The sequence below is a fragment of the Rhagoletis zephyria genome, unplaced genomic scaffold (assembly GCF_001687245.7).
Source record: "Rhagoletis zephyria isolate East Lansing unplaced genomic scaffold, Rhagoletis_zephyria_1.1 Rzeph_scaffold_05427, whole genome shotgun sequence".
NCBI classification, from domain to species: domain Eukaryota; kingdom Metazoa; phylum Arthropoda; class Insecta; order Diptera; family Tephritidae; genus Rhagoletis; species Rhagoletis zephyria.
The window spans coordinates 2,921-30,708 of NW_016162510.1; the positions used below are offsets into that span (position 1 = coordinate 2,921).

Below are 27,788 nucleotides of genomic sequence, written 5' to 3' on the forward strand. Positions count from 1 at the left end.
AAGTTCTTAAAAACTATTTTTATTCATAAAATAAATCCATTTTTGGCGGTATTTTCAAATCGGTCCAGCTCACGTAAATTTGAATATTTTTCCGATATATTTTGGTGGACATCTTCAAATATGATAGGTTTTGTAACCCCGGCGGAAAACCGTAACTTTTTTTTGGTAATGCAGTCTAATGTACAAATAATAAACATACATACTTGGCAATGCACTTTAAGGTAATCTTTTCTTTAAAACTACCTGTTTCGTTATACGTTTCTACTTTTGAGCTAAAAATTAAAACTAACTAAAATATAATTAATAATACTTTAACACTTAAGACAAACTTTACAGAATATCGGAACTAGTTGGTAAATATTAGTCCACCAAAACTGTGCTTCAAAAATTCATTCAAAATATTTTAAATGCTATTTCGGGAATGTATGCCATCCATTTATACTCATTTTTCTCCAGGGGGTACATTTATTCTTCACTTAAAAAGCTCTGCCAGCGCCTCTTCATTCACAGCAATGGCCAACATTATAAAACCACCCAGCAGCATGCCACCAATCTGTATGAGGGTACCCTTAAGTTTACTTTTAGCATCTCCCGTATGCGTCTCCGCCTCACTCATTGCCGGCACCAGATCGGCTAGCGCTATGTAGAGGAACGAGCCCGCTGTGGCGGCATAAATCCACTGTGTCATATTTCCATGCGCGCCAGCTATGAACAACCCAATAGCCATGCCCACAAAACTCAAAACAGAGCTGACAATGTTCAAGTAGACTGCGCGTCGCAGCGACACTCCCGTCTGCAGGAGTAGCGCGAAATCGCCCAGCTCGTGTGGCAGTTCGTGACAGAGTACGGCAAAGGCAGTCGCCATGCCCGTCACTGGATCGCTGGCAAAGGCGGCACCGATCGCTAAACCGTCGGTGAGATTGTGCAGCCCGTCACCGATGACAACCATAAAGGCTACTGGTGTGAGCGGACGTGATGGCGACTTTTCATCTTTTTTGGTTTCGTGCAACATTATATTGATTTCCTTGGCGTCGGTGTTGACCGGTGACACCATGCTATCGGCATCGATTCCATTTTTGGACGTTTTATCAGCTGACGCATGCTCACTGTGATGTGCGTGCGCATGACTATGTGTATGTGAGTGTCCGCCATGTGAATGGCTGTGTCCATGTCCTTTGGCGTTCTCGCCTCGCAGCAGCGGTAAGGTATGTTCCAGTATGTACATAAAAATGCAAGTGAAGAATGCGCATGCACAGATCCAAACTGCCTCATGAGTGTCGTGTTCAGACTCTGTTGTGCTAGACTCATGCGCGCCATGTTCGGGCACCAGAGCGTGTGGCAGTAAATGCATCAATGCGTCACCGGCCAGTGTACCCACAGCCACAGCGACAAGGAACTTTAAGATCTCCTGATAGGCAATTGTTTTCATCAGCGGCACCAGCAGGATGCCCAGCAGCCCACATGCGGAGAGTATGAATATGGAAATGCTGGCGTAAATCCAAGCTGCGTGGAAGAAATTAGAAAAAAGTGGTTAGAGCAAGTTCGGGTCTTTCTAAGTATGTATCTATTGCATATTCACTCACCATTCCACAATGCCTGCTTGGGGTTGTCGCCATTTGTTAGCGGCGCTGGTCGCACACACACATGCTGGTCGATTTGCGCTAACAGCGCTGGGCAGAGTTTCATAAAAGCCACTGGCGTTAACTGTACCTGGTTGATGAACTCATTATACTCTGCCTCGGAGTTGTGCGTTTTCGCTACGCCATCGGATGTGTAGGTCTTGTATAGCTTACGTTTGTGTAAGTCATCATGGTCGACGACTAGACGTAGCATTGACTTTGGGGATAGGCAAACATTCGGCGATAAGGGTGTGTCATCCATGGAGGCATCTGAAAACAAAAGCGAAAATTTTTATTAATAGGATATCCTTTATTAATTGTGGAGTTCTATTTTAGAGGTAAAGAATCTAAAGACATGTGGTCAATTCATCCAGTGAAGTAAAAGCGGAATTTCCCTTTGGAAAATACCTTCAACAGCAATTTTCCTTTTAAATAGTCTACAAATAGTGGTGCGAACTGACTTGATGATATTAGCCCCTAGGTTCATGTCCTTGAACCACGTAGCTACTCGCTACAAATATTTAGGAAGCTTCTCAAAGACCTCGTAGTCGAAAAGCGATGCTTTTTGAGTACACAAATTTGAGAGTTCTCCAAAACTATTATGTCTCTGTTGCAAAATTCGCTGTCAAGGATAGGCATGGTCCAATAAATTTTGGGGAAAGTATATAGACCCTTCGAAGTTCTTCTCCTGTCGAGAGCCGACTGGAATGATAAATTTGATACTTCCGCAAGAATACATCCATGGCTCCAAATTAGAAAATAAAGTTGGAGAAAGCGCTTTCACTAAGTACCTGGGATTAAGATTATTAATCAATCTACCTGACTTGGCAAGTATTTTCCACTCTGATTAGGGCGTCAGTTGGAAGTACACCTAGCTTGGGTACATGATCGCCACAACATTGCCGGTAATGAGGTTGAAGATGAGTTAGCCAGGGAAGTTTTCACATTGGACTTAATCGATCACCGGATCTTGCCCAGAAATTGGATCTATATAAGTATATACGTCGAAATTTTTCTACGCAAACTATAGATCAATTCGAGTTGAGCGTAGGACCACAACAGAAAGAGGGAAGCTTCAGTGGGCCACTCCAACTTATTCGGTTAAAGGGCGCACTAGAGTCAGCAGGGGCAGGGTAAGCTTGGACCTCACCATCTACTTAATAGACCAGAAGAGCCCTATGAGCTGATCGGAAGTATAAAAAAGGTGGAACACAAATGATTAAATATTCGCCTCTCGAATAGCTAAGAAATATTTTGATTTTTGACCATCGAACTTCTCTGGAAATAAGGCTGTCGATGAGTTTGTTAGCGAGAACTCTCTGATGTGATTAAACCAATGGTAGGTAGTTCCCAGTATCAACAAAATCAATAAATCGAAGTTCCTAGGAGTTAAATTAAATAAAAAAAAACTATTTTTCTTTTTAAAACAATAAAATCTAAAAATTAAAAGAGATATAAATAAAAAAATAAATTAATTAAAAAAGAGAAAACAAATAAAACAAGTTTCTAAAAATTGAATGCAATTAAAAAAACTATTTCTTTTTTAAAACAATAAAATCTAAAAATTAAATAAGTAGAAATACAAAATTAAAAAGGAAAAAATAAAATTAAAATAAGTTTCTTAATATTAAATGAAAAAAAACTATTTTTTTAACAATAAAAACTAAAAATTAAAAGGGATGTAAATTTAAATTAAAAAAGAAAAGAAAATACACAAAATAAGCTTCTAAATATTAAATTAAATAAACTTTTTTTTATATTTTTTTAACGATAAACCCTAAAATCAAAATAAAATTAAGTTAAAGAAGAAAAAATTTTTTGAAAAATCCGATGCCGAAGGATTAGAGCTTAGGATATTTTCTCGAATGGCACTCCAATGCTTTCCTAACTCGGCCATTTTGACTGTTGGAGCAGCGCGAGCAAAATGTTATGCATAAGAGGTTTTCACTGAATTACCTCAAGCAACGACTGCTGACAACATAAGAGTTGGCAAGGAAGCTCTTATATAGTAAAAAGTCTTTCGTAAGACAAATGAAAGACAGATGGATTTATATTTTTATTCTTTTTAAGATTGTTTTGTTTTTTGTTTTTAATTCATTTCATTATATTTTAAGGATAATTCTTTTTCCATTTGTTATTTTATCAATCGAGTTTTATTTTGGTCTTAAATTTTTCTGTTTCGAAAGAAAATACATATAGTTTTATTTCATTTCATGTTTAGGATGTTATTTAATTTTTTGTTGTTTTTTTTTAAATGATTTTATTTTAATTTCTAGATTTTGTTTTAAAAATAAAAATATTAAAAAAAAATCAATTAATTATTAAGTACTATTTTCTTCTCTTTCGATTTAATTTGGTTTAAAAACAAAAACACATATATATATCGTCGTTAAAAGTACAAAACCACGTATCGTCGTTCTGCAAAACCGCGTAACTGACATTTTTTGCCAAAAATTGGATTTGCGCACACAAGCTCTTGGCTCAAGACTTATCCATTCGCCCTGAAATATACTCGCCAGAAATGCGATTGCTTTGTAAATAAGAACCATTTGGAAATCCGAGTGTTTTTTACTTTCTACAAAGTAATTAATGCAACCTCACATATGCGGGTTTGCATTTTGATGATAGGCGGTTTTGTACTTTAAACGATGATATATGTTTTTTTAATTTCATGTAATTTGTAGAAGCAATTTCTTTAATTTTCGATTTACTGTTTTTTTTGTATACTTTTGTTTAATTAAATTGTCTTTTGTTTGTTTGTTTTTACTGTTACAAAAAGAAAAAATTTAATATTTTTTATTTAATTTATGTACTTAAAAAAAGTATTGCTAATAGGGGAACAGCATAACGCCAAGACCTCCTTGTTAGCAGATCTTTCAATTAGTTTTTCAAAATACAGTAAAGAGCTTTCAAGATAGTTGCCAGAATTGCGCTGTAATACTTCAAAAGCTAGTCGAGGGAGCGCAATACGTACATATGATAGGTATAAATAATGCCTTACGCAAATGTCATATCGCATAGATAAATAGTTTTATCTTATAAACTGCGCAAGCTGCATTTAATTGTGGCACAAAAATTCATTTCACAAAATATATGTTAATCTTAATCGCATTTAAATTTTTATCAACCTCAGTCAGGCGTCAGTTATAAATTCTGTCCAATGCGGAAGCAAAACAAACCACCTAATCTCAATTAGAGATGTATGAAAATTTTACCCGCTTATTAGGAGGCACAAAATAAATACAGTAAAAATCCTTTATTCAACACCATAAAACAGAACCTGCAGCTACTAACCTGTTTCAGATAAAAAAAAAACTGTCTCAACTGACGTCCAATTGCATAGCAAATGCATTAAGATTATAATGCTTTATTTATCACCACTCCCGAGACAACCCAACTACGAGTAATTAGAGTTATCAGTAGAGGCACGCATTCACAGTTAGTATTTAATTGCCCCACCGCCTGTCAACCACGTCCGTCCGTTCGTTTACCTTGAGACACATTAAATGCGGCGTTGAACCATAATGGGATGCGGCATGCCTTTACGTCTGCGTGCATGGTATGCATTCCGGCAAAGTGCCAAAATGTCAATTATAGTACAGCAACAGAAGTATTTATTTATAAGCTGACAGTTCAAAGTGAAGCTGTTATTTTGTATGTTACGCATGTTTTGCGTCGATGCTATATTTTTTCGCACTAAAAACTAACTAATTGTCAAACTGTCTGTAAATTACTTAGCATAATAATTCCATTTACAAACTTTTAATGGCTTAAATTTCTTATTTGTATTGATAAATGTTGTTAACGCATGAATGGAGGAACGTGTGGGCTAGTTGTAGTTGTCAAAAAGTGGATTGATGATATATGCACGATTTCTGTAGAAAATGAGTAGTGTAAGGGGGAATTTACCTATACGTTTAAGACTATGTACCTCGTCCTACGTAAAGGGTATGGAAAAAATATTGCATCAGTATGTCGTTACCGCATCTGAACAAGCACCAATTTGCCTATCAACCAGGTAAATCCACTGAGACTGCCATTTATGAGATTGCTCTGGAGTCTAAAAATATAGCCCCGTGTGCCTCTATTGACATTTCGGGACACCGTTGCCGTTTTGATACAATTGTATCATTTTTGATACTTTTTTTCTAAATTGTAAGATTTGATACTTTGATAATTTTTTTTGTTCACAAATGCCCTATTTTGTGAAAAGTGCAGATGGAAGGTTATTGAATATGTAGAAGCCATCGAAATATTTTAAATGGATTCTGGCAAAGTGCCAATAAATCCTTTTATACTTCCTGAGTTCATTTGACACCTTGACTCCGGTTGATATTAACATTTTAATCTGTTTTGCAATTGTTTTATGGGAGCGTTTGTTTTCGTGGAGATTAGTTTTTGAAATGAATTACTTGTCGCAAAATCTTATCTTTATTTGTCCTTAATTTTGAGCAAGTTTAAGGTAAAGTTGTTTTGACTGATTTGGAAAATATAATACGTGCTAGATAAAGAAAAAAATTTAGGTGTTGTCTATATAGCATGGCCAAAATTTTATCTCTTTATTTGAGCTAATACTAATATTAAGTTAAAAATAAACATTAGACAACAAATCTCGCGAAATTTCAAATTAAACAAAACATGCGCATATGTTTTGCTAGAAATTGCTAATAAAGAATGAAATAATGACTAAGGTGAATAAATTAACGAGACACTTTAATGCCGAAATGGGATGCGCAGAAGTTACTTGTGTAATCTTATCTTTGCAGTAATACATAGGACACACTTTGGACTAATACTTACTAATCTTGATAGCGATTTCCCACAGGGCATTGGGAAAAGCAGTGTAATTAAGTCAACCTGACATGCATGCAATAAGAAAAAAAAACGAAAAAAGTGAGACCTAAATATACGCACACAAACATATTTACATGCAAGTGCGCACGAATACAGTTGCTCATACGACGTGTACTGCATACGGAAGAGCCACAACTTGACAGTGCATTGAGAAACTCACTGCCTGCGTACGAGTAGTCGCAATGGAAATTTGTGACACAAAAGAATGTGCATAAAGGTAAATAAAAACAAAACTAAATAAACAATGTGGATAAGTAACAAAAAAAAAAAAAAACAATCAAATCGCATAAAAGTATAACAATGCAAAAAAAAGTTGATAAAACAAAAAAGTACTGAACTGATTGTTGTTAAAACAGTGAATACCAGCAGCTGACTTTACCCGATTTACTCAGATTTATATATCCTTAGCGTTAACCTTTTGCAAGTTTGATGAAATGCAAGCCCTTGAGTGAGTTTATTGACTAAAATTTTAAAAATACCTTTATTGGTTTATTTTTTTTTAGGTTATGGCTGTAAAAAATGTTTTATTCATATCGAAACTGAAACTTATACACAAGTCGTGAGTCCTTCAGTAATATGGTGATAAAGTCGCCATGGTAGACACAAAAAAATACGGTACATGTATAAAGCNTGAAAACGTTCTAGATACTGAATATCGTTTTTTTCACCTTTCTGTAAATTGCCTTTACGTGTCAGCGCCAGAAGTGACTACAGGTTTCTAGGACCATCCTACTTGATGCAGTGTCCGCCGAAATCGCTGCAGCGAGGACTACGAGCAGACTTACAGGCACTGGGAGCTCACAGTAGCTGACTCGTGATTCGGGCGCTTTAGTATACTTAAAGATTTCAACTTCATCCCTGAAAACAAGGAACACTGCATGGTTAGACTGGTATCAATGATCTTTCTCCTCTCATATTTATTCTGTCAAGAAGTGAGCGGGCGAGTGTCAGGAGTTAGAAGGAAACACCGTTGAAAACTTACCTGGATGGGTGGAAGCTTAACGGAAATTAAAACTTAGGCTTCGCGATCACTGTATGTAATATTCTCTTAAGACATCCAGCTTTTGCAGGGATCACGATTGCAGATTGAAAATTATACCACTCGGATAAGCGCTATCATAAAAAGCCATGGCGAACATTTAACCGATGCTTAATTCCATACGTAGTGGCAGTCGTGGGTCTTTGAAAAAAAAACGATTTTTTTGATATCTCACACAGAGCTGGTTTTATTCTATTATATTTCAACATCTAATTCAGCTACCTGGTACCTAGTACATAAGGGTTAAGCGATGCAAATTTATTCAAGCACTGTTTAAATCATCATTGTAGCTTACATCTTATGGGAATATCTTGCTAGAGCTGTCATTAAAATTCACAATGACATTGAAACAGTTTTAGTTTTGTGCTTATATAAACTAATACTACGAAATATGTCGCGAAAAAAGCTATTATCATTCGAATTATAATTGTGTTATGAAGTCCAATTATTTGCTATTGTTAAATGTACCCATTTAAGCGCATGCTTGTGTGTCAATCTTTCCATTGTATACTACAAAGTTACTTATATTTAGGCACTCAAATATACTTATTTGTGAACGCGCGTGTCTCTTTAAAGTCTATTGAAGTATTATAATTAAGCAAGTACGCCGCAATGTAATTATGAGTATCAAATGATTTTCTCGCTGAGGATATAATGAAGTAAATGTATGTACGTATATAAATTTCAAGACACTCGACATAATTTTCATCAAACTCTCGAACCATCGTATATTTCTCGAACCGTACTTGACAATTATTATTGATTGAAGTCATAGCTGCATATTCGAATAAAGGTAACTTTCGTTTATTCTTATTGAAAAGTAAAAGTCACATTGACATCAAATTATGGACACACAAACATACTATTTATTATGCAAATTAGATAAATTAAGAGTTCAATAAGTAGATGTCTATTCTCACACAGTGGCATGCAACGTTGTAAATGGTTTGCCTAATATAAATAGTAGATGGGTCCAAGGTACAATGAATGAAAGAAACGTCACTAAATTGACATTTAAATTGTTCGCTTAGTGAGAGTTTACTTTGTTGAAAGTGCAACTTATTATTATTTAATTTTTGCCGCCAAAGTGGAGGTCATACTGATTATCTATAATATGCTGAATTGACCAATGATAGTGTGTAATTTTCAAGGTTTTTGCATAAAGGTTGCCAGCCTAATTGTAGAGCTCAGAGTTTCTTATTTTCAAGTGTATTATTTTATAGCATTTTTATTTCAAAAAAACATTGATCCATAAATAATGAAGTTCATTAGGATATAAGCAGCATTCTTTGAGCAATTTTAAGGGATGATGAATGAATGAACAATTAAAATAATAGTCAAAATCAACAAACAGAGTTATAGGCCACAGACAGGAGATATGCATGCACTTATATATCTATTGGCCCCATGAATTGTTTTCTGCTTTAGAAATAAGCTTAACCATGGCCCATAATGGCATCTGTCGAGCGATGGTTTGCACCTCCAAACACTCGTATTCATACGCATTTTCACCTATTTCGACTCCCGCCATCTGGCGTCATTTTTTTTTTGGTCCATCCAAACAAAGGAAAATTCGATTGTTTTCCCCTATTATCACAGAATGAGCCTTATCGATATTGCTTATCGATGATGTAGTCTAAAATAGTGATGCCCTTTAAGAACCAACTGATGGGCCCTTAAGAGTGTGGCTTCAGAACTGTTATCGCTCTTTTTGACCAGACCAATAGGGCTCTCCCGCCATGGACCAAAATCACACTCTACATTTAACTAATCGCGTCGATTTTGCTCTTGATTGTCGCGCAACGATCAGAGTTACGGGCACAGAGAGTTGTTTAGAAGGTTGTCAGTACAATGCCCTCTGATTTTGGCACCTACTGACAAACTGATACCTGGAGTCTCTTTTGGAAGAACGTATGTCGTTAGATTTCCTATTAGCGAGCAATGAAACGATCCAGACGCTCTCGGGGAAACTTTTTATACAGACGGCTCAAAGACTAAAAATGGTACTGGAGCTGGATGGCCTCCGGATGGTAATTTCAGATGCTTTACTGCTTTGGGTGCAATGGCAACGGTCTTTCTTTTGGAAGTCTGTGAAATTGGTGAAAGGTGACACGTACATAAAGTCAAGATCTGCAGTGACAGCCAAGTTGCTCTAAAGGCCTTGGAAACCGCTTCCACCTTTTCAAAGATAGTCCATAAATGTAAGTTGAGGCTTAACTCCGTTACAAGGTGGAATGAGTTTAAACTTGTGCGGGTGCTAAGACAATTTGGTATTCAAGGCAACGAACTGGAAAATGAATTGGCGAACTGCAGTTCTATGGAGCGTCCAATTGGACCGGATCCAATTTTAGGGACAAGCATAGTGGAAACGATCGGGTACATCAAAAATCTCATAAAAAAACTCATGAGTGCCGTTGGTGTGGTTTTGACACCTGAAAAGTCCTTACAGTGTGATAGTAAAATTCCTTCACAGGCAAAGAAGACGTGATCTACAAGCCCTGGGAGGACTGATTACGGGTCACAATCCATCGGAATGACATATGGTCACCATAGCCATCATTGAGGATTCACTGCGTACATCTTGCTTGGAGAATGAGGATAGTACAGAACATTTTACCGGTTGTTGTCCAGCCTTCGCCAGGCTTAGATGGTTCATTTTTGGATCGGATGTATTGAGAATGGATGAGATACATTCTCTTTCCCTCAACAAACTGCTAAGATTCATAAAGGAGTCAGGTAAGTTTGTAGAGGAGCAATGAATTCCCACCCCACCTATATATCCCTTTCCTCTAAATCCTGTCTCTTCATCTTAATACAACTGGCAATACTGCCCGAGTGCTTGGAAAGGTTGGTTTTGGCAGTTCAGGCCACCCACGCTTCCTTTCCATTTCGTTCCAACTAATCGTGTCCATGCTGTTACGTAGCGCAGAGGTACGCAAGATCTTAGTAAATGCGATCTTACCGACCCTACGGTCCTTAATGTGATGGAATTAAAAGCTCGTTTGAGTTCATTACATATATAGTAAACCCCTAAGCATATTACTTGCTAATAGTTATTGATTTTGTTATGTTCTACGTAAAAATGAATAATTTTGTTTAGACCTTTGTCTCCTTACCACTTTCCCGCGGATGCCGATGCTTTGGATCATGCATCTCCTTGAATTCCAACAGAACTTCCTTCTCTCTAATTAGAAGGCCTAATTCATCTGTATTCTTCTGCATCGCATCACGTTCCTTTAACATTGCAATATCTTCATCGGCCGGTGATAATTTCAAACTTTGCTGTTCAAAGTAAGCTGTCAACTTTGGATCATCATCCCGCTCCGATGTTTTAAAACCCTTTGGACGATGTTGGTCAATCGTATGTTCAGGTTCAAATTCGATTTGTCCCAAGCCTAGATTGTACATCAAATGTTCGAGACCCTGTAAGGAGATAGGGAATGATAACCTTGAGAATTATGCAGCTTAAGGCGAGTTAATGAGAACATTTGTTTACTAAAAACTTTTTAATTTTTAAGAAGTGGTTGCTTGTTATTTTCTGAAATGGTATATAATAATTGCACGCTAACTATTTATTAATGGCTACGAGTAGTTGATAAATATTTTGCGGTAAAATTTTACTTTCTTCTTACTAATAAATATTGATTTTGTTTTGTTTTGTTAAATAAATAAATAAATAAATGACGTCACAATATTTGAACACGCGTATTTGTATATACATATGTATGTAGATACAACCGAATTCGAATTACTGTTATTTAATTGACATCACAGGTATCGTGTAATGGAATATAAATCATTGGGCCGTATGCATATGAAAAATGAAATAATATTTGTTTTCAGTGCAATAATAAAATTATAAATTAGTTAACTTGTAACTATTGTAAACAAATTATTTATTCATAAGAATAACCTTTTTTTGCGTTGAATTATTTGTTATGAGTTTATTGATCTACGACTTGATTTACATGCAACATTATTTGAATTGAATTCATTTATTTCTTTGGAAAACCCGCATAATGAGTCTTTAGTTGTGTAGATGGCTTTTGATAGTTTATTTTAATTAATTCGTAGATGAAAGGCATTTGTTTTTATGAGATATATATGTAAAGGAAAAACCTGTGTAATATGTTGGGTTTCTCTTAAAATTTAAAAAGACAATAGGTTTAAGTAAAAAAAAAATTTAGGCAAGATTTTATTAAAGGGATTCAAAACCGTCATATTTACTGCCATAGAATCACAATTGTAATGACTCGAAATTACTCTAAAATTATTTACCCTAACATTTATGCCATTAAGTATGACAATATGACTCGTTATGACACTTTAGGATTCCGATACTTTTTCGGTTCTAAGTTGCTTCAATAATTGCATGTTATTTTTAACCAACTTCAAAATAAAAAGGTCGGTAATAAAAAGGTGGTTCCTTCGAGGTTGTCCCATAATAATTTGATTTAGATCCGATCATTGGATCTTGAAGAAATGAAAGTTGTTTTGTCAAATTTCCACAGATTTTATTTGCTTTTCTAAAAAAAATCGTTAAGGAAGATTTTTGTCCCCTTACTCGGCTGACATAATTATGATCACTGTAGTTTTGCCCTTTTTACTCTCTATTCCTATGAACATGTGCCATTGATCTATTCTAATTTGCTCGTTAATTTTTGGCCGGAATCAAAGAAGCGTTGCTGAAAAGTCAGCTTACTTTATTGCCCTATTTAAACGTTTCCCTGCTTAATTACCGTGCACAACTGATATTATCCACATTTCCGCTCCAATAGGCAAAGATAATGAGATTTCTGATTTTCAGTCACGGAATTTCTATATACTATGTGTGAAATGCGCCACTCTAAGTAATATTCATACAATTTTTACTAACAAACTTTGCGAACTAAAGCATTAGCTAAACGCTTTTAAACTATGAATTCACCGCTTTATGTAAATATCTACAAAATAGCGCAGAAAAATTGAATAGTAATTGAAAGTATGGAAATGTTACGTATACGCCCCACAGTGTGAAAAATACAAATTTTTGTGGGACCAAAATTTCATATATCGAGAACAGAGTTTTTAAAGCATTTGAAATGGAGAATTCAGAAAGAATACTATCGTTTGATAAAAATATTATCTTGACTCTAAAAATTAACTTCAAAAATAGAAGCCTTGCATTTTTCTTCTTTTTTGACCTAAAAACAATATGCAATGAAATTTTAAAAAGTGTTAAGCATATTTTTGCCATGGAAATAGAGTCCTTGACGCAAGAAATGAAAAATATATATTTAAAATTTTTTTGTAAAAAGTTCATTGCATGTGTTTTAAGTCAAAAAAGGAAAAATACATAAATCCAAAATTGCACTTTTTAATGTCGGTTTTAAGGTCAAGATAATTTTTAATTTGATCAGACCTTTAAAATGCGTTTAACACTGTGCGCCCCATACAAAGCTTGAAGGCTCTTACACTCTTAATTTAAGTTACTATTAGAAAAAAAAAGCGGTTACAAATTAAAACAGCGAGCTAGTAATATGTAATTTGAAATAATTCGCCAACAACTTTGGCTAAGATTTACAACATATAGTTTGGGTTACGTATAAAAAAGCGATACAAATAAATCGAATGCTTACTAGTAGGTATATAGGTTGCTTGGCAAGCGAACAGCGGCTGGTAATTATGTATGAGCATATGTACATTACACACTACAGTAGTACAGTTGTTAATTTTACGCACCTTCATTTGAGAGCCACCGACGAAACGTTAAAAACTAATAACCAGGCGCACTTATGAATTTACATACATCTGTTAATACATATACACACACTCATACATACATACTTGCGTACATCTACTATTTGAACATGCATACATAATTTTTATCGTTGTTGCTGTGTATATTTGCATTCACAAAAAAATGTGTTAATCTATTGCGTTTATAGCCTTAAAATGTAACAAACGATTTGACCGGCATACAAATATAAATAACAATAGTTTTGCAATATTTGCTTTTCAATAGAAAATCCCAATAAAAGGTAAACTAAAAAAAAAAAAAACATACCAAAAGTTTATTGGCATTATATACGCTTCATTTCAGTCACGCATGCGTTTTGAGTAACGTTCGCACGCTTAGCTACGAGTACATATGTATATAGGCAACGCATACGCCTGAGGTATAGATACATATGTATGTAGGTATGTAAGTAGGTGAGGATCGAATTGGACGCACGAAATATTTATATATTCGCGAGCTGAGTTTTAAGCGAGACTAATTAACATCAATTTTAAGATATGTAGGAAGCGGGATAGCGCACCAAAATGTTAAGCGAATTAGATGAAAACTACTAAATTTTATACAGTTTTATTTTTTTTTTATTTGTTATAAAAATGAAGGTATGAATCTTTGTATCGCACCCTGGAAGAGTTTACAATTTTCTACCAAGAACCACATACTTAGTAGGGTATGAACTACTGGAAATGGGTACTATAAAAAAGAAAAACGTTTGGTACATTTATTTTCCAGTGCCGTACGTTAGGGCTATAAACTGCGGCTAAGAAGACTACTTATCTATATATTTACTACTGAAATTGTTCTGAGGTATTTACAAAGAAGTGAAATAAGACTGCAACCGAATGATTGCTATGAAAATAAAAGGAATTCACTATGGGTATGACTTCAGAAAGGATTTCCTTGCAAGGCACATGCTTTCATACATACTCATACATAAATAGCAACCGACCCGCCGACGACGACACCACCCATCCGCTTTGGAGGCGCTGACGGTGGCGACACTAAAAGTGTAAATTCTATGCGAAATGCATACAAATTCTCATAGAATTAACCGAGCATATATGTAGCCAAGATTCTAACAAATACATATATACATACGTCTACATACTTATGCATATGCTACGTGTATAATTTTTATTTGCACTCGCACAATATCTAGCATATTTGCATGCAAACTTTGCCATAACAATTATTATTTTTTCTTCAAATTTAATTTTATAGATATGTCGCGCTCAACGGCATTAGCAGCATTTTTGAATTCATAAGCAATCATATATGGAATTACTTTCATACACTCCTGGACGTTTGGGAAACTAGCACCTTAGCGGCGGTGCTGCTGGCTGCTGGCTGCTAGCAACTGGCTGATTAGCACAATTTCGATTGAAAGTGAATGTAATGTTTGTACTTGTGTCTATGTACATAGGTATATGTATACAGATATGTATGTACTATATACATATACACATTTAGGTACATACATATGTAGGCATATCCCTGCAAAAAATGGGACTAATCTGGGATGACTCCGGGGCAATCGCAAAGGAACATGCGACTAATACCACTTTTGATCTCTTTATATGGAATGAACTGTTCGCTTTTGTTCGAGCATGTCCTATGAAGAGACTAATTGTTCACCTTTATACCCGAACGGGTACAAAAAGCGACTAGTCAATTTAAAAAATAAAAAAAAAATTTGCGCCAGCTGAGATTCGAACCGGGGTGCTCAGTTTTGTTAGGCGAATACTCTCTCTGTGTGCCAACGCCGTACATGGAATTTTATTGACTAAGTGCGTACATATCATTAAATCGTTAATAGTAGCCGTTAGAGATGAGTTGGGGACTAATTGATCTCCAATTATACCCATAAGGGATGAGTGGAGACTAATTGACCTCCATTAGTACCCGTATGAGACTAGTTGCGACTAATTAATGCCCAATTGTACCCGATTAAGAATAATCTTGGAATACTCTCTTTAGAGATTAGTCGCACAATTTTTTGCAGGGATGTTACACATTTTTTATTTAAAATATTCAGGTTATTCTAGACCACTCATGCGTTTAATTGTTCTTTATGAACTGACACATGTCGGTTATTGAATTTATATTGTCCATCTGTTCATTTATAAACAATTGTGATTCTATAAATATGTGCACGAATTTTGCCAAGACTTTTAAAAGCTGCTGATTACGTAAAAAAAATATTTACTTGGATTGTTTGTGTGGCAGTTAAAAGGAATAGTAAAGAAATCTGCTTATTGGTAGTATTATATTTGTTAATTAAATTTTTTTCTCATAAATTATTTTACTTAATGTAATCTCATTTCATTTCACTTTGTTTTATTTTATTTTATTTCATATTAATCAAATTTAATTTAATTTAATCCTGTTGCTTTTGTTTGAACTCGATGAAGAAGTTTAAAGGGGAGATGTGGTGTCTCCGAAATAGCATTTACATATAACATCAACATGTATAAATTGTTGTTATTTTACCACAACGTTTTTCATTAAAAACGGCATAAATAAAGCTCAATGAAATTTTTAAATATTGTTTAACATTATTTTATTTTATTTCATTTGACTTAACTTTATTTATTTTAATTTTTATTTAATTTAGTTTTATTTCATTTCATTTATTTATTTTACTTTATTGTATTTTGTATTTTTTGTATTTTATTTTGTTAAATTCTTTTCCTTTACTTCATTTTATCTTATTTTATTTGATTTTAATTATTTTTTAAATTATGAACTCAAAGCTGAATTTAAATAAAACACAGAAACTCGTATTGTTGAATTCACTCTATCGGGTTTCATAAGGGCATCGACCAGGGTTGCGACCATACTGCGATTGTTTTTTAAGACGAGTATCTTCCAGATAAATTGGTGTTATCTAAATTACTTAAGTGAACAAAAATGTACTTACTTCCTTCATTACTAAATCGCTGAGGTTTGAGTAATTTTCATACTAACGAGCTTGTTCCATTCAAATTATTTGCTCCCAAATGCAACCATGTGGCACAATTCTGCTTGGAAAATTTTTTCCAGAAACGACTTGCAATTTCCTCTCCAATTGACCTGTCATTCGGCCAGCAAACTTGGCTCAAACTATTTTTTCATGAGCTAAAATTTTCTAGTTTCTAAATTTTATACGACTATTTTAACTTGGTAGTGCACTTTCGTTTGAGAAATGTAGTTTTTATTTTGTTGATAAATGGTAAGGAAATAAATGATCTTCTTTCGATAAACAGCATGCCACCTCATTTGGCGTTTTTAACAGAAACAGATTTGCTTTAAAGCAAAGTTGCGCAAATATCTAGTAAGAACACGTCGGTTTCGAAATGTCGAAATGGATAACTCTGTGCATTAAGAATAACATAAAGCTAAGTATAACATAACTTAATTACGTTAATATCAGAGGAAAATTTTACTTCTCCGATTCAGAAAAAAATTCTCACCAAATAATGTTTATTAGTTACTTCCGGTTTATTACATACATACATACACATTATTTAAATCTTTTTAATATGTGCCATAGAATTTAATTTGCTATAGAAAACGGCATGAAAAAACGCAAAGCTGACTCATATATGTACATAGTTTAAATTAATGCACATTTTAATTGAAAGAGTTTACGAGTTGACTAATGATGTCTTATTAAATAATACTTTTTGAAACGGGGATTTCTCATAATGGAAAAATATGTATATCACAAATTTCTTGAACGGGTTATTTGTTATTTAATTTTTTTTAACACATATTAAAAAGTTGTAAAATAGGTGAAATACACGCGGTATTTTAAACGTATTGGCACATAGTCGTTTATTTTCAGTGCTAACTGACGCCAATTTGAAATGGCAAGTGAAGCCAAATCGTTCTCTAACTAGTCGTTTCATCATAGCACCCAAAGGAGCCGATTTATTTTGATCTGCCGCAATATGTCTATATGTATCATAGTAAAGCTCATGAACAGGGAACGGATTTTATGGAAATTGCCTTTTTTTCTGCTAAAGAGATAGAGTACATTCGATTAAGAATGTCAACGAATTAGCTTTCCCTGATTCCATATATACACATTTGATGATGCCTTTTTTTGCCTTTTTTAAGATATTTGCCTTTTTTTTGCCTTTTTTAGGATATTTGCCTTTTTTTGCCTTTTCTACCTTTAAAAAAGTGAAAAGTGAGCATTTACAATTTTTTTTTAAGATTAAAAAATGTACGCAGTGCCCATGCGGCTTATAGAAGCGCAGGGACCTCTTGCCAAATTGGTGTTGGAAAAATTCAAAGCCGTTTTCTCAGCTAACGAAGGCTTGGAGACAATAGGGGGTGTGGATAAAATTATAAAGGGCGAGGAAAACGCACTTATTTTTGATAATATGAACGTTTCAGACGTTCTTTATTTAAATTGGGCTCCACTTGTATGAACTTACGTCGAGCACACATTTAGTATATTCAAGGCTTTTCTTCGCGAAAATCGAATGAAAATGCCGCCAGAGAACTTCAAAATGCATCTTGTGGTTCAATGTTACTACAACTATACAGATTAAAGTTTTATGAGTTAGAAACCCGAAAGGATAAAATAGTCAAAGATTCATAGTACAAATTTTTCATATAATGAAACTAGTTCATAGCTTTTCTCTTTTTACTTGTAATATAAACATTTCTAAAATAAATGTATTTTTTGATTGTTCTTCGGTTTTTCTATCTTTTTAGTGCCTTATTTTGCTTTTTCTGCAATACCTAGTGCCTTTTCCTGCCTTTTTCGCTATTTTGTTTTGCCTTTTTTTGCCTTTTTTGCAATACCTAGTGCCTTTTCCTGCCTATTTCGTTATTTTATTTTGCCTTTTTTATAGGTTTTTGGGTCCTAAAAATCCGTTCCCTGCTCATGAAGCTCATCTTTCCTTTGTCTGCGGTTTTTGCCGTGACCAGTAAATCTTCCACAGAATCTTTCTCTTGAACACTCCAAGAGCTGCCTGAGCAGATGTTTTCAACACACACAAAAACTACAATTACAATAAAAAAGTAATAATGGCGTTGATTAAAAATTAGCAATGAAAAATCTACTAGCCGTGAGACTCAGATCCAAGACTGCGTGGTTTATGATGACACTAGAAGCAAATTAAGCCCATACCGGGAGCTAAGATGTTTACACATCAAAAATATATTGGTAAGTAAGCATTTCTTAAAAAAGCCATCCACACTTATCATCAAGGCTTTGTTTAATCTTAATAAATATAATAAAATTTAATTATGAAATAAAAATAGTTTAGTTAACCAACATTCATATTATTACTTACACAATTTTTTTGACGCTCTGATGCATTCTACAGACGTATGAATATATTTACATACATCTATTCTAGTGTTTGTTTAAGTAATAATCTTACTGTTAATTAGGCGTAATAATAGAACTGAATGCAGAAACAGAAAACAATTTTCATTTTACAGCATAGCGTTCGAATTAAATATGTAAATAAAAGAATTTTAGTTCCTATCTCAGTTATGCATCTAAAAGTTTAGTTTCTACTTCATTACTTACGATTCACCTACATACATACTTACATATTTAAATGCAATTGAAGTATGGTGCTTATCAAATAACCGATTTCAGAGCGTGTTATCTGTGATATGTAACGGCGTGTTATCTGTGAATGTAACGGTGGTCATATATGTATGTATGTACATATGTATGATATTTTGCGGTGGGGAGTTTAAGAAAATAGCTACTACTTGCTGTAAAGGAACGCTTTTCTAACAGGCCTATTCTGCGTTGGTATCAAGATTTTTTTTTTTACCGCTAAATAACGCTGCGCACCGGTAAATTCTGCTACCATCTCATAAGATGGTAAGAAAATATTGACCCATGAAATATGCAACACCAAAATTTCTACAAAATTTCAAAGCTGCATAAATTAAAATGTTACTATGGTACCTAGAATTGCGGTTACAAGAAGTGGTGACCAATGTTAGCAGGTTAGCCGTTTTGAGGTTATATTTAGCATTTAATTTTAAGCCATAGCCTCAGATTGTTTGGTCTATCTTCCTGGTTTGGTTCTGGCCTTGTTTTACTTAAAATATTCATAGTAAAATTCGGACCGGAATTTATAAAAATAATTACCATATCAAAATTACTTAATATTCCAAAAATTAGTGTTTACCGTTGAAATATTACAATAACAGAGCAAAGTACCATGTCTTTGGGAGGATACTTTCTTAGCTTTGTCTTAGGTCTTAATAAAATAATACTACAAAATTTGCTTAACACACACTTACCATCTTGGTAGGGCCTATATAAACCTCTGCCGTACTATGGGTGCGGCACCCGGTTGCAATACAACCCCACATCGAGCCAACAAATGTCCACTCTACCCGAATTTAAGTCTTAAATCACAACCCCCACGGTACTCTCCAAGGGCAGTACCCATGATCAGGCCAGAGTAAACTCTGCGGCACCCATCCAACAACGGCATCTCCATGCCCCTTCTTAACCGGAAAGCCATAGGGCGTTCTATGACCTCCTAAGGCGATTCCATGAGCACCTGGTACGACAAAATGTTTTTGCCACAACCGTCATAACAGATTTACACCAAACAGAAGAACCATAAATGGCACAAGCCACAAACAGTTCCTGATATATGGTACGAACAGTAGGCCTAGGCCACCATTAGACCTCAAAATACGACGCACCTGCCCCAACATACCAAGAAGTCGCTCTTTAAGGCGCCCAAAATGTAAACCAAAGTACGAGAAGATCTTCATGGCTCGTTATAGGGTATTTTGACCAGAGATAAATACAACACTGCATAATCACTTGCGCTGTGTGCAAAAATCTACGGCCATAAATTTAATAAAATCTCATCACATCGTCGTTATCAAAGAAGATACATGCTCGTATATACACACATACGTTCCTATATACTACATACATAGAAATTCTCTTAAAACATGAAAAATAAAGAAATTCGAGAAGCGACTGATATTAAACGTAGTTGTAGCACCTCCGTAAGAACGAGCAGATTTGAAGATCAAGTGAGAAGAATATATGTAGGTAGTGACGACCCCATTAAAAGATGAGACAGTGGGGTTTGATAAGAGGTGTACAATTTACATATTTATGTATGTATGTATGTCTACATACATGCTTATACTACATATGTATGTACGTGCCTAGATAGTCAACACTACAGCGGATAGTTGACCTGTCTAGAAGCCATTGACTATATGCTCGTGTTGCACTTGCTAAGCTACATTAGACTGGAACATGAGAACAAATTTATAAACGCCATCCGCTAGTTTGAAAGCCTACTTCAGGAGGATTTTGGTGTCATAGCTATCAAATATACTCGTACATATCTACATATTTTTTATTGGTTTATTACACGTTTTAAAGTAATAACCATTTTGTCTGCTTTAGAGGCGTGGCTAAGGTGAAAGCTTTTTACTGTACCAAAATCGTAGGGTTTCAAAGGGGTAAATACTGTATTTTTTCTTGTGTATGAAGACCGAAACTCACTAAAGTACATGTGTGTATGTGCATTAGATTGTAGCAGACAAAAAAGTTTGCCGCACACCCCTGTGTCGAATATATTTTATGTCATTTTCTTTTCTACCGTAAAATGTTTCCTTCTGAGTGCCCTCTACGCACAAATACTAAGGAGAGGGCAATGAAAAGACAACATTTTTTCTAAAAAATAAAACGCGATTAACAAAGCAACTTCGAGAAAAAAATTTATTTTGTAATGAACCCATCAAAATTTTATGTTTCATAATTTTATGTTCTCATAATTTTGCATTATGTCTCAAAATATTTTCTATGGTTTTCGATGTCTTGTTCACACTTTCTTAAATGTTCATTATTTGTGGTCGATTTTACATTTTTCGTTATATCTTCGGCATTTAAAGTAGGATCTTAAAGTGTGATGTATCGATATTTTTATCTTCAGAAGAATTTTTATTTATTTTTTTTTTGAAAAAGCATTGACCTCAAGTACCCCGTTCTAGTATTTACCCACCAGATATCAGTTCTTCAGTTCTTATCATCCTAACGTACCACCCTAAGGCCAGTAAATTAAAGCTAACCAAAAATAATTCAAATTTTGCTAAAAAAGTATTTCGATTATTCGAGTGGAACTATTTTAGACAAAAAATTTCATTGCCGAACGTGGGTGCCACCGAAATATGTAAAAAGTCGTCCTAGTCGTACTAGATTCGGCAAAAAAAAATGTTTCTTTTCGAAATTTTCTTGCAGAAATACTTTAGACTCAGGTTTGTATGGCGAAATTTTTTTGCTTACTTGTAAGGTGGTATGGTCTAGTATATATGTATACATACATACATATGTATCTAAGTACACATGTAGAATAAACCTGCCGGATTTAAAAAGAAATTTCATGAAGGAAGTATGACAAGTGTTTTATAAAAATATATATGTATCTTCATACATACACGTACCTACATACATACATAGGTATGTAAATATATACGAGTGCATATAAACGTGCAAATATGTAAGTGCACGATGAAATTGAAATTTAACGTGACAATATTGTGCATTAATCTATTCACTTTTTAAAAGGCTATTTTTAGCTCAAATAAATTAAACCTTTCTGGTTTAAGAATTGTATATGTATATACATTCCGTTATTTGCTTTATCTTATGAATTTCAGTTTAGCAAATAAGAATGTCAAATTAATTTACAAAACTGGAAAAAATAATTTTTAGGTAAAAAAATTACGCTTATAAATACACTTCGCCCTCTTTTCCCTATTTGGAACTACAACTGTTTTCTCGCCTGGATCTATAAAGAAAAAAAAATCGCTAATTGCCTTTCTCCTTAGCGAAGGTACGCCAGTTTCCCACGCCAAGTTTAGACAGATCGTTTTGTTCAAGTTAATATGAAGCTCATAGAATTCGTCATTCCATTTTTATTACACTTAATAAATATTTATGTACATATTCAACTTCATATTCCTTCGTATTCGACTTCATATTACTCCTGGTCTTTGCATTCGCCTTCGAATTCATATTTGTATTCATCTTCTTCTTCTGCTCCATTTTTGCATTCGTATTCCGCTTTGCAGTCGTTTTCGTTTGTGACTTCGTTTCCTCTTTCGCATTTGTATTAATCTCCATCTCCATATTCGCCTTCGTATTCGTTTTCGTCTACAGTTTTGCATTCATAGTCGTCCCTGTCTTCGTTTTCACCTTTGCCTTCGTCTTCGTCTTCGCCTTTGTCTTTGTCTTCGTCTTCGTCTTCGTCTTCGTCTTCGTCTTCGTCTTCGTCTTCGTCTTCGTCTTCGTCTTCGTCTTCGTCTAACTTTAAAGCGATAGTTCATTCTAAATAGCAATGTAGGCTAGGGCTGTCACAAGCCTGAACCCATCGACCAGGACACTTATCATCCAAATCAAAGACGAAGATACAAGTGAATATGGTACCCATACATTTCTCATAAGTACAGTTGCTTCGATTCTGGCATTTCATTTTTCTGATATAATTAAATTTATATTCTTTTCATGTTTTCTGTTTTGTGCTTTTGTATGTAAACAAAATTTCGATCGGCTGTATTAAAAACTTGCAAGTTTTTGCTGGTTTTGCGTTCGCGTACTTTTGCTAACATTTCTCTCTTTGAGAGAGATCAGATAAACATTCACTATAATTTTGCTGCTGAGAGTTTCCTCCTGGAAGAATACGCGAATACACCTATTATAAGCTTTATAGTTTTCGTAGAACTGAATGCGTATTGATGAAGTTGTGATTGTACAAAACGCTCAAAATTTGATTTTTTTTAATTATAAAAGCAGAAATTTCTTTTGACTGTTATGCAACTTGGAAAAATGTTTTGTCGCCTTTAACGTGGTCTTGAATGCTTGCCTTACAACCATTACCAAATTTCCACATATTCTACAATGCGCTTCTTGACCATTTCCGCTATTTTGTATATGCATAACTAGAAGATTTAGATAGGCTATCTTTACTGAAACCGCTCTAAAGGACTTACCCAAAAAGGGCTGAAAAAGTGCCTTACATGATTATGATTTTTTTATGAATTAAAACATTTAAAAAAAAAACTACTCCAAAAGGCTTTCTAAAGAGCGTATTACAAAAGCGAAATCAGAAGCCCTTCAATTTGTGTCACTCCATACAAAAAAGGAAAGGGAAAGGAATGACTTTCAGAAAGGCCTTTTGGGAGATATTTTAGCTCCCGAAATTATCAATCGGGTAGTATGTATGACCCCTCAGCTGTGTACCTGTTCAGGAGGTTGCATTTTTTTTGGCATTTGCCTGAAAATAAAAAGTAAGGTTTTAACCAAATAAACTAAAAAGAGAAACGTAAACTCACCAGATGTTGTTCAACATGTTCGAAACAACGTTTCGTTTTCGGGTTTCGATTACTAATAATAAAAAAAGTTTTTTAAGTTATCTCTTTCACACTTAAAGCAAAAGATTAATAAGAATTTTTGTACGTGCACTGTGACACTGTAATTACCAGTAATTATACCGGTGACATTGTATTGTAAACACACATGTTATCACGACTCAGTGCATTTAGCGATTTTGCGTTTGTTCATATTTTGCTTTAATATTCATTTTAGGGCATAAATTAAAGTGGTTTACGCTTGTTTTTGCGATATACGATATGTATGCTTTCGTAATTTTTCCATTTCGATATAAAAAACGTATGATTTATAAAGTTTTATTACTTACAAACTTTGGAATAAAAATTTGTACTGAGATGACCGCAGCGTGCTATAATAATTCCCAAAATAAAAATTGTGCAGTAATTTTTTATTATCCTATTGAAGGTTAAAATTTTTGAAAACACATTTTCTAATTTGTTTAGCTTGAACTACCGCACGAGCTGCTTTACGGCAGAGAAAACCAACTACGAGGGCACACAGCTGGTGTAATCGCACTCACCTAAAGTAATGCCGCCTTAGGTCATAGTGCGAGAAGTTCAAAGGCTGGTTCCTTTGACCACCGCCCAGCGAACCACGTCTGTTGATATTTCTGTCGATGGACACAGGGCCATATTGACTCACATTGGCAAACACGAAGCTACAAGTGAAACAAAGAAGTTGAAGCTCGAGATATCTCCTAACAAGTCAGGAAGATAAATTGGGCATCATCGAACCTAGCGGATGTGTTGGAAGCAAACAGAATGCTTATGGCTAAACTGAGAGATGCACTTATTAAGAAGCTGGTAAGAAAAAAATGCAATGGTTAAGTTATTGTACGAGCGCACTTGATTTCTTTTCACTTATCCATTACTTAAAACTAGGAGTGCCAGTTACTGTCGAAATTACACCGTTTTTTTCAGTTTTTTAGGACCCTTGGAGCTGTTTTATAACTTGTCACGTCGTTTAACTTATGTTCTCCTGAAAGTCTCCTGATTTGGAGTAAAACGTGACTACAATTTTTCTTAGTACCTTTGAAGGTCTTTGGAGGAACTTGGCTGGATTTGGAATTTACCAGATACGGAATGTACCGATAAACCACTAAAATCCGATAACTCAACAAAATCTGATAACTAATTTCGATAAATTTCATTAATTGTGAGTCTCAAGGGCTCGATAAATTTCGATAACACAAAAATGGAAATACATCTCGATATAAATCGATACCTCGATAAGCTTTGGATACTGTATAAACTTCGATAACTCATTTAATTTTGATAGCTCTATATTTCTCGAGAGCCATTGGCAAATTTCGCTAACTCGTTACACTCAGGTAACACGATAAAATTCGATAATAACTCGATAAACTTATATAATCTTGAAATTTCGATAGCTCGATATATTTAGAAAATGAAACACTTTTGATTCGACAAATCGATAAACTTCAGTAAATCAATAAATATCGATGATTCTCGATACATTTCGTTTACTCTATAAATAATGATAATTCAATTAATATGCATAACTTGATACATTTCATTAACTTAATAAATTTCGATAATCCCGTAAATTTTTATAGCTCGATAACTATACGTAAATTGCGACAACTAAGTTTCTGTGCCTATAAATTTCACCAGCTCAATAAACATTGATTAATTTGAATAACTCGATACGTTGCAATAACTCAATAAACATGGATAACTATAAAGTTCGATGATTCGATATATTTCGGTAACTTGCGATAACAGAATCTTTTTTGATTGAATTTATTTCGAAACCTATCGACAAATTTCAATAAATTTTCTTACCCTTTCAGTTACTTTATTTTCCACTGTTTCCATTTTCGCCTTTATCTTCAATTTTGCCTTAACTTTTTTGTCTTTGAAACCCTAAAAACTCTGCTACAAAAACATCTACACAAAAAGTTTTTTTGCAATGTGTTCTTGGTTTGGAAATTGGTTCGATACAATCGCCAAACGAAGGCGTAAATATTTTATGTTTCAAATTCTCATTTCCCACTCACCTCGAATGAAATTGTGCCACCTGTGCCATATTTTTGAAAAATATGCGCCAAGTAACGATTATATTCAGTTGCTGCATGCGACAACTGCAACTTTCCGCAGAGGATGCAAACAAAAATGACTAAGCACATTTGCGCACGCGTAGACGAAGACATTTTTGGTTATAGTCAAAACACTTGAAGGAGCAGAAAATCACTACGATTTCCCAACAAAAGCTGGGCTTAAATAAAAGTACTTTTGCGGCAAATAGGAAAGTGATAATTTATAAAACAACACAAACAAAAATGTGTATAAACAGCAGTATGTATTGACTTTACACTTTTCACTTTGCTCTAAATGTAGTTAAAATAAAGTTTTTGTCGTTTACTATACACTACTATTCACTTTAACATAGGGCAAGTTCAAGTTTTCTTATAATATTTTGCAGAAGCACTTGAGTAAACTCAAATTCGCAGCGTCACTTATTCGTTTCTTTTATTTATTTCTTAAATATCGTTTTTTCCATTATAAATTTTCTAAATTTTCTCGTACTAAAATTCTAACTTTTTTTCTAGTCATTCGCAATATTTGTTTTGCGTTTTAGACACAAAAAGTGCCCGCAGCTCACGGATTAACCGAAAATGTCTCGCTTTTTAATTAAATTATAAATTTTTGCGACTGTTTATGGCGCTCTTTGCCTTTTTTGACAATAAATAAATGCTGTGCTGCGCTTAATTTTAATTCAGCCCCACAACGCTTGGATTTGATCGCACGCTAGACTCTATCACCATTACTGTCATTTATTTGCTGCTGTTATTTGTATTTTTGTATTCTTATAAGCTTTTATTTATTTTTTGTTATCGAGATCAACACACTTTACTTAAGTATTCGCTTACTTTACGCGCGCGCCAGCTTCGTTGCTCCGCTGTACCGTTGAACGGTTGACGGACTATTAAACGCTATGCACCTCAAAACGCCGTATTTTAATCCAGTAGCGAGTTAATTTACCGATCGGCGCTCAACTACAAACACTTGTACAAACATACATATTTATATATGCATGTACATGTGTGATCGCTTCTCGAAGTAACGAGTTGCTGCTTGCTTGTGCTTTCATTAGAGGCTGTGTGTGGGAGGCAGTAGTAGAGTCGAGGTGGAATACCTCTGCATACCGTTACCCTTTGCTTTCAGTGCTGAGAGAAAGCTTAGTTGCAAGTATGTAGTAATAATTCTAAAGTATTTATTTGGTAAGCTTTAGAGAGCGTAGCGCATGTCTCGTCGTTGTTATCTGGGGCGTATGAGCAACTTTTGGTTATTTGTGAAAGGAGTATGTGGATAATAAAAAGTTGATAAGTACATACATACTTACTTACATATGGATGTACATAGTACATATACATCATTAAGATTTATATTTCATCTTAAGTTATCTCAGATTGAGTTCCAATGAATTGCTCGTCACATTCTTTAAACTTAAATACAAAAAGATATTATAAAATAAAAAATAGCTCTTTTCGATTCGCCAATCATAGAGCAAGTAGCAAATCCGTTGAATCCGGAGCATTAATTTAAACAACCGTTAATGAGCTAAGCAGCTATGACTAAACGTGCTCATCTCTGTTCTCTAATTTGATTCTTCTCTCATCAAACAAATTTTTCGTTAGACCGATATACTGTAAAGTAAAGTGGCCCGTGGGGTTGTCTGGTGCGCTGGTCGAGAAATATGAACAAGTAATTTTTATCAAAAAAAAACCGACTTAAAAAAATATATATATCTATATATTTCATGATCCAATGATCGGATCTAAACCAAATTTGTATGGGACCACCTCTGAGACACTACCTTTCCGCTGCAAAATTTGATAAATCCATATGTATGTATGTATATTCGANAAAAATTAAGAAATATTCCGACGAACTGATAACCTCCTCCTTTTTTGGAAGTCGGTTAAAAATGGCATAGAATGGAAAATTGCAACGCCTACTACACCAGAAATAAAAATTTTATCCTTCATCTTCTGGATTAACGCTATAACCGCATAAGCGATTTTGGCCGAGTGTGAAATAGCACGCCAGTCATTTCTCTTCTGCGCCAACTGAAGCCAAGTAC

The 27,788-nt window shown here is 34.5% G+C and overlaps 1 protein-coding gene across 1 annotated transcript; it reads right to left on the reverse strand.

Moving 5' to 3' along the window:
* On the reverse strand, window positions 1-27,240 carry Zip71B (Zinc/iron regulated transporter-related protein 71B). The gene is made up of 4 exons (XM_017627728.1): window positions 25,702-27,240; window positions 10,629-10,935; window positions 1,584-1,889; window positions 1-1,503 (listed from the first exon to the last, which is right to left on the reverse strand). Exons 1-4 carry the CDS (start codon window positions 25,852-25,854, stop codon window positions 473-475), a joined length of 1,797 nt encoding a protein of 598 aa, XP_017483217.1. The 5' UTR covers window positions 25,855-27,240; the 3' UTR covers window positions 1-472.
* Window positions 27,241-27,788: the final 548 nt, after the last annotated feature.

Coding starts and splice junctions, on each gene's coding strand:
- Zip71B (XM_017627728.1), bottom strand. CDS start 25,854: ATGTCTTCGTCTACGCGTGCGCAAATGTGCTTAGTCATTTTTGTTTGC. Junction 1,890..10,628: donor TCGGCATCCGCGGGAAAGTG/GTAAGGAGACAA, acceptor TTTTGTTTTCAG/ATGCCTCCATGGATGACACA. Junction 1,504..1,583: donor CAAGCAGGCATTGTGGAATG/GTGAGTGAATAT, acceptor TCTTCCACGCAG/CTTGGATTTACGCCAGCATT.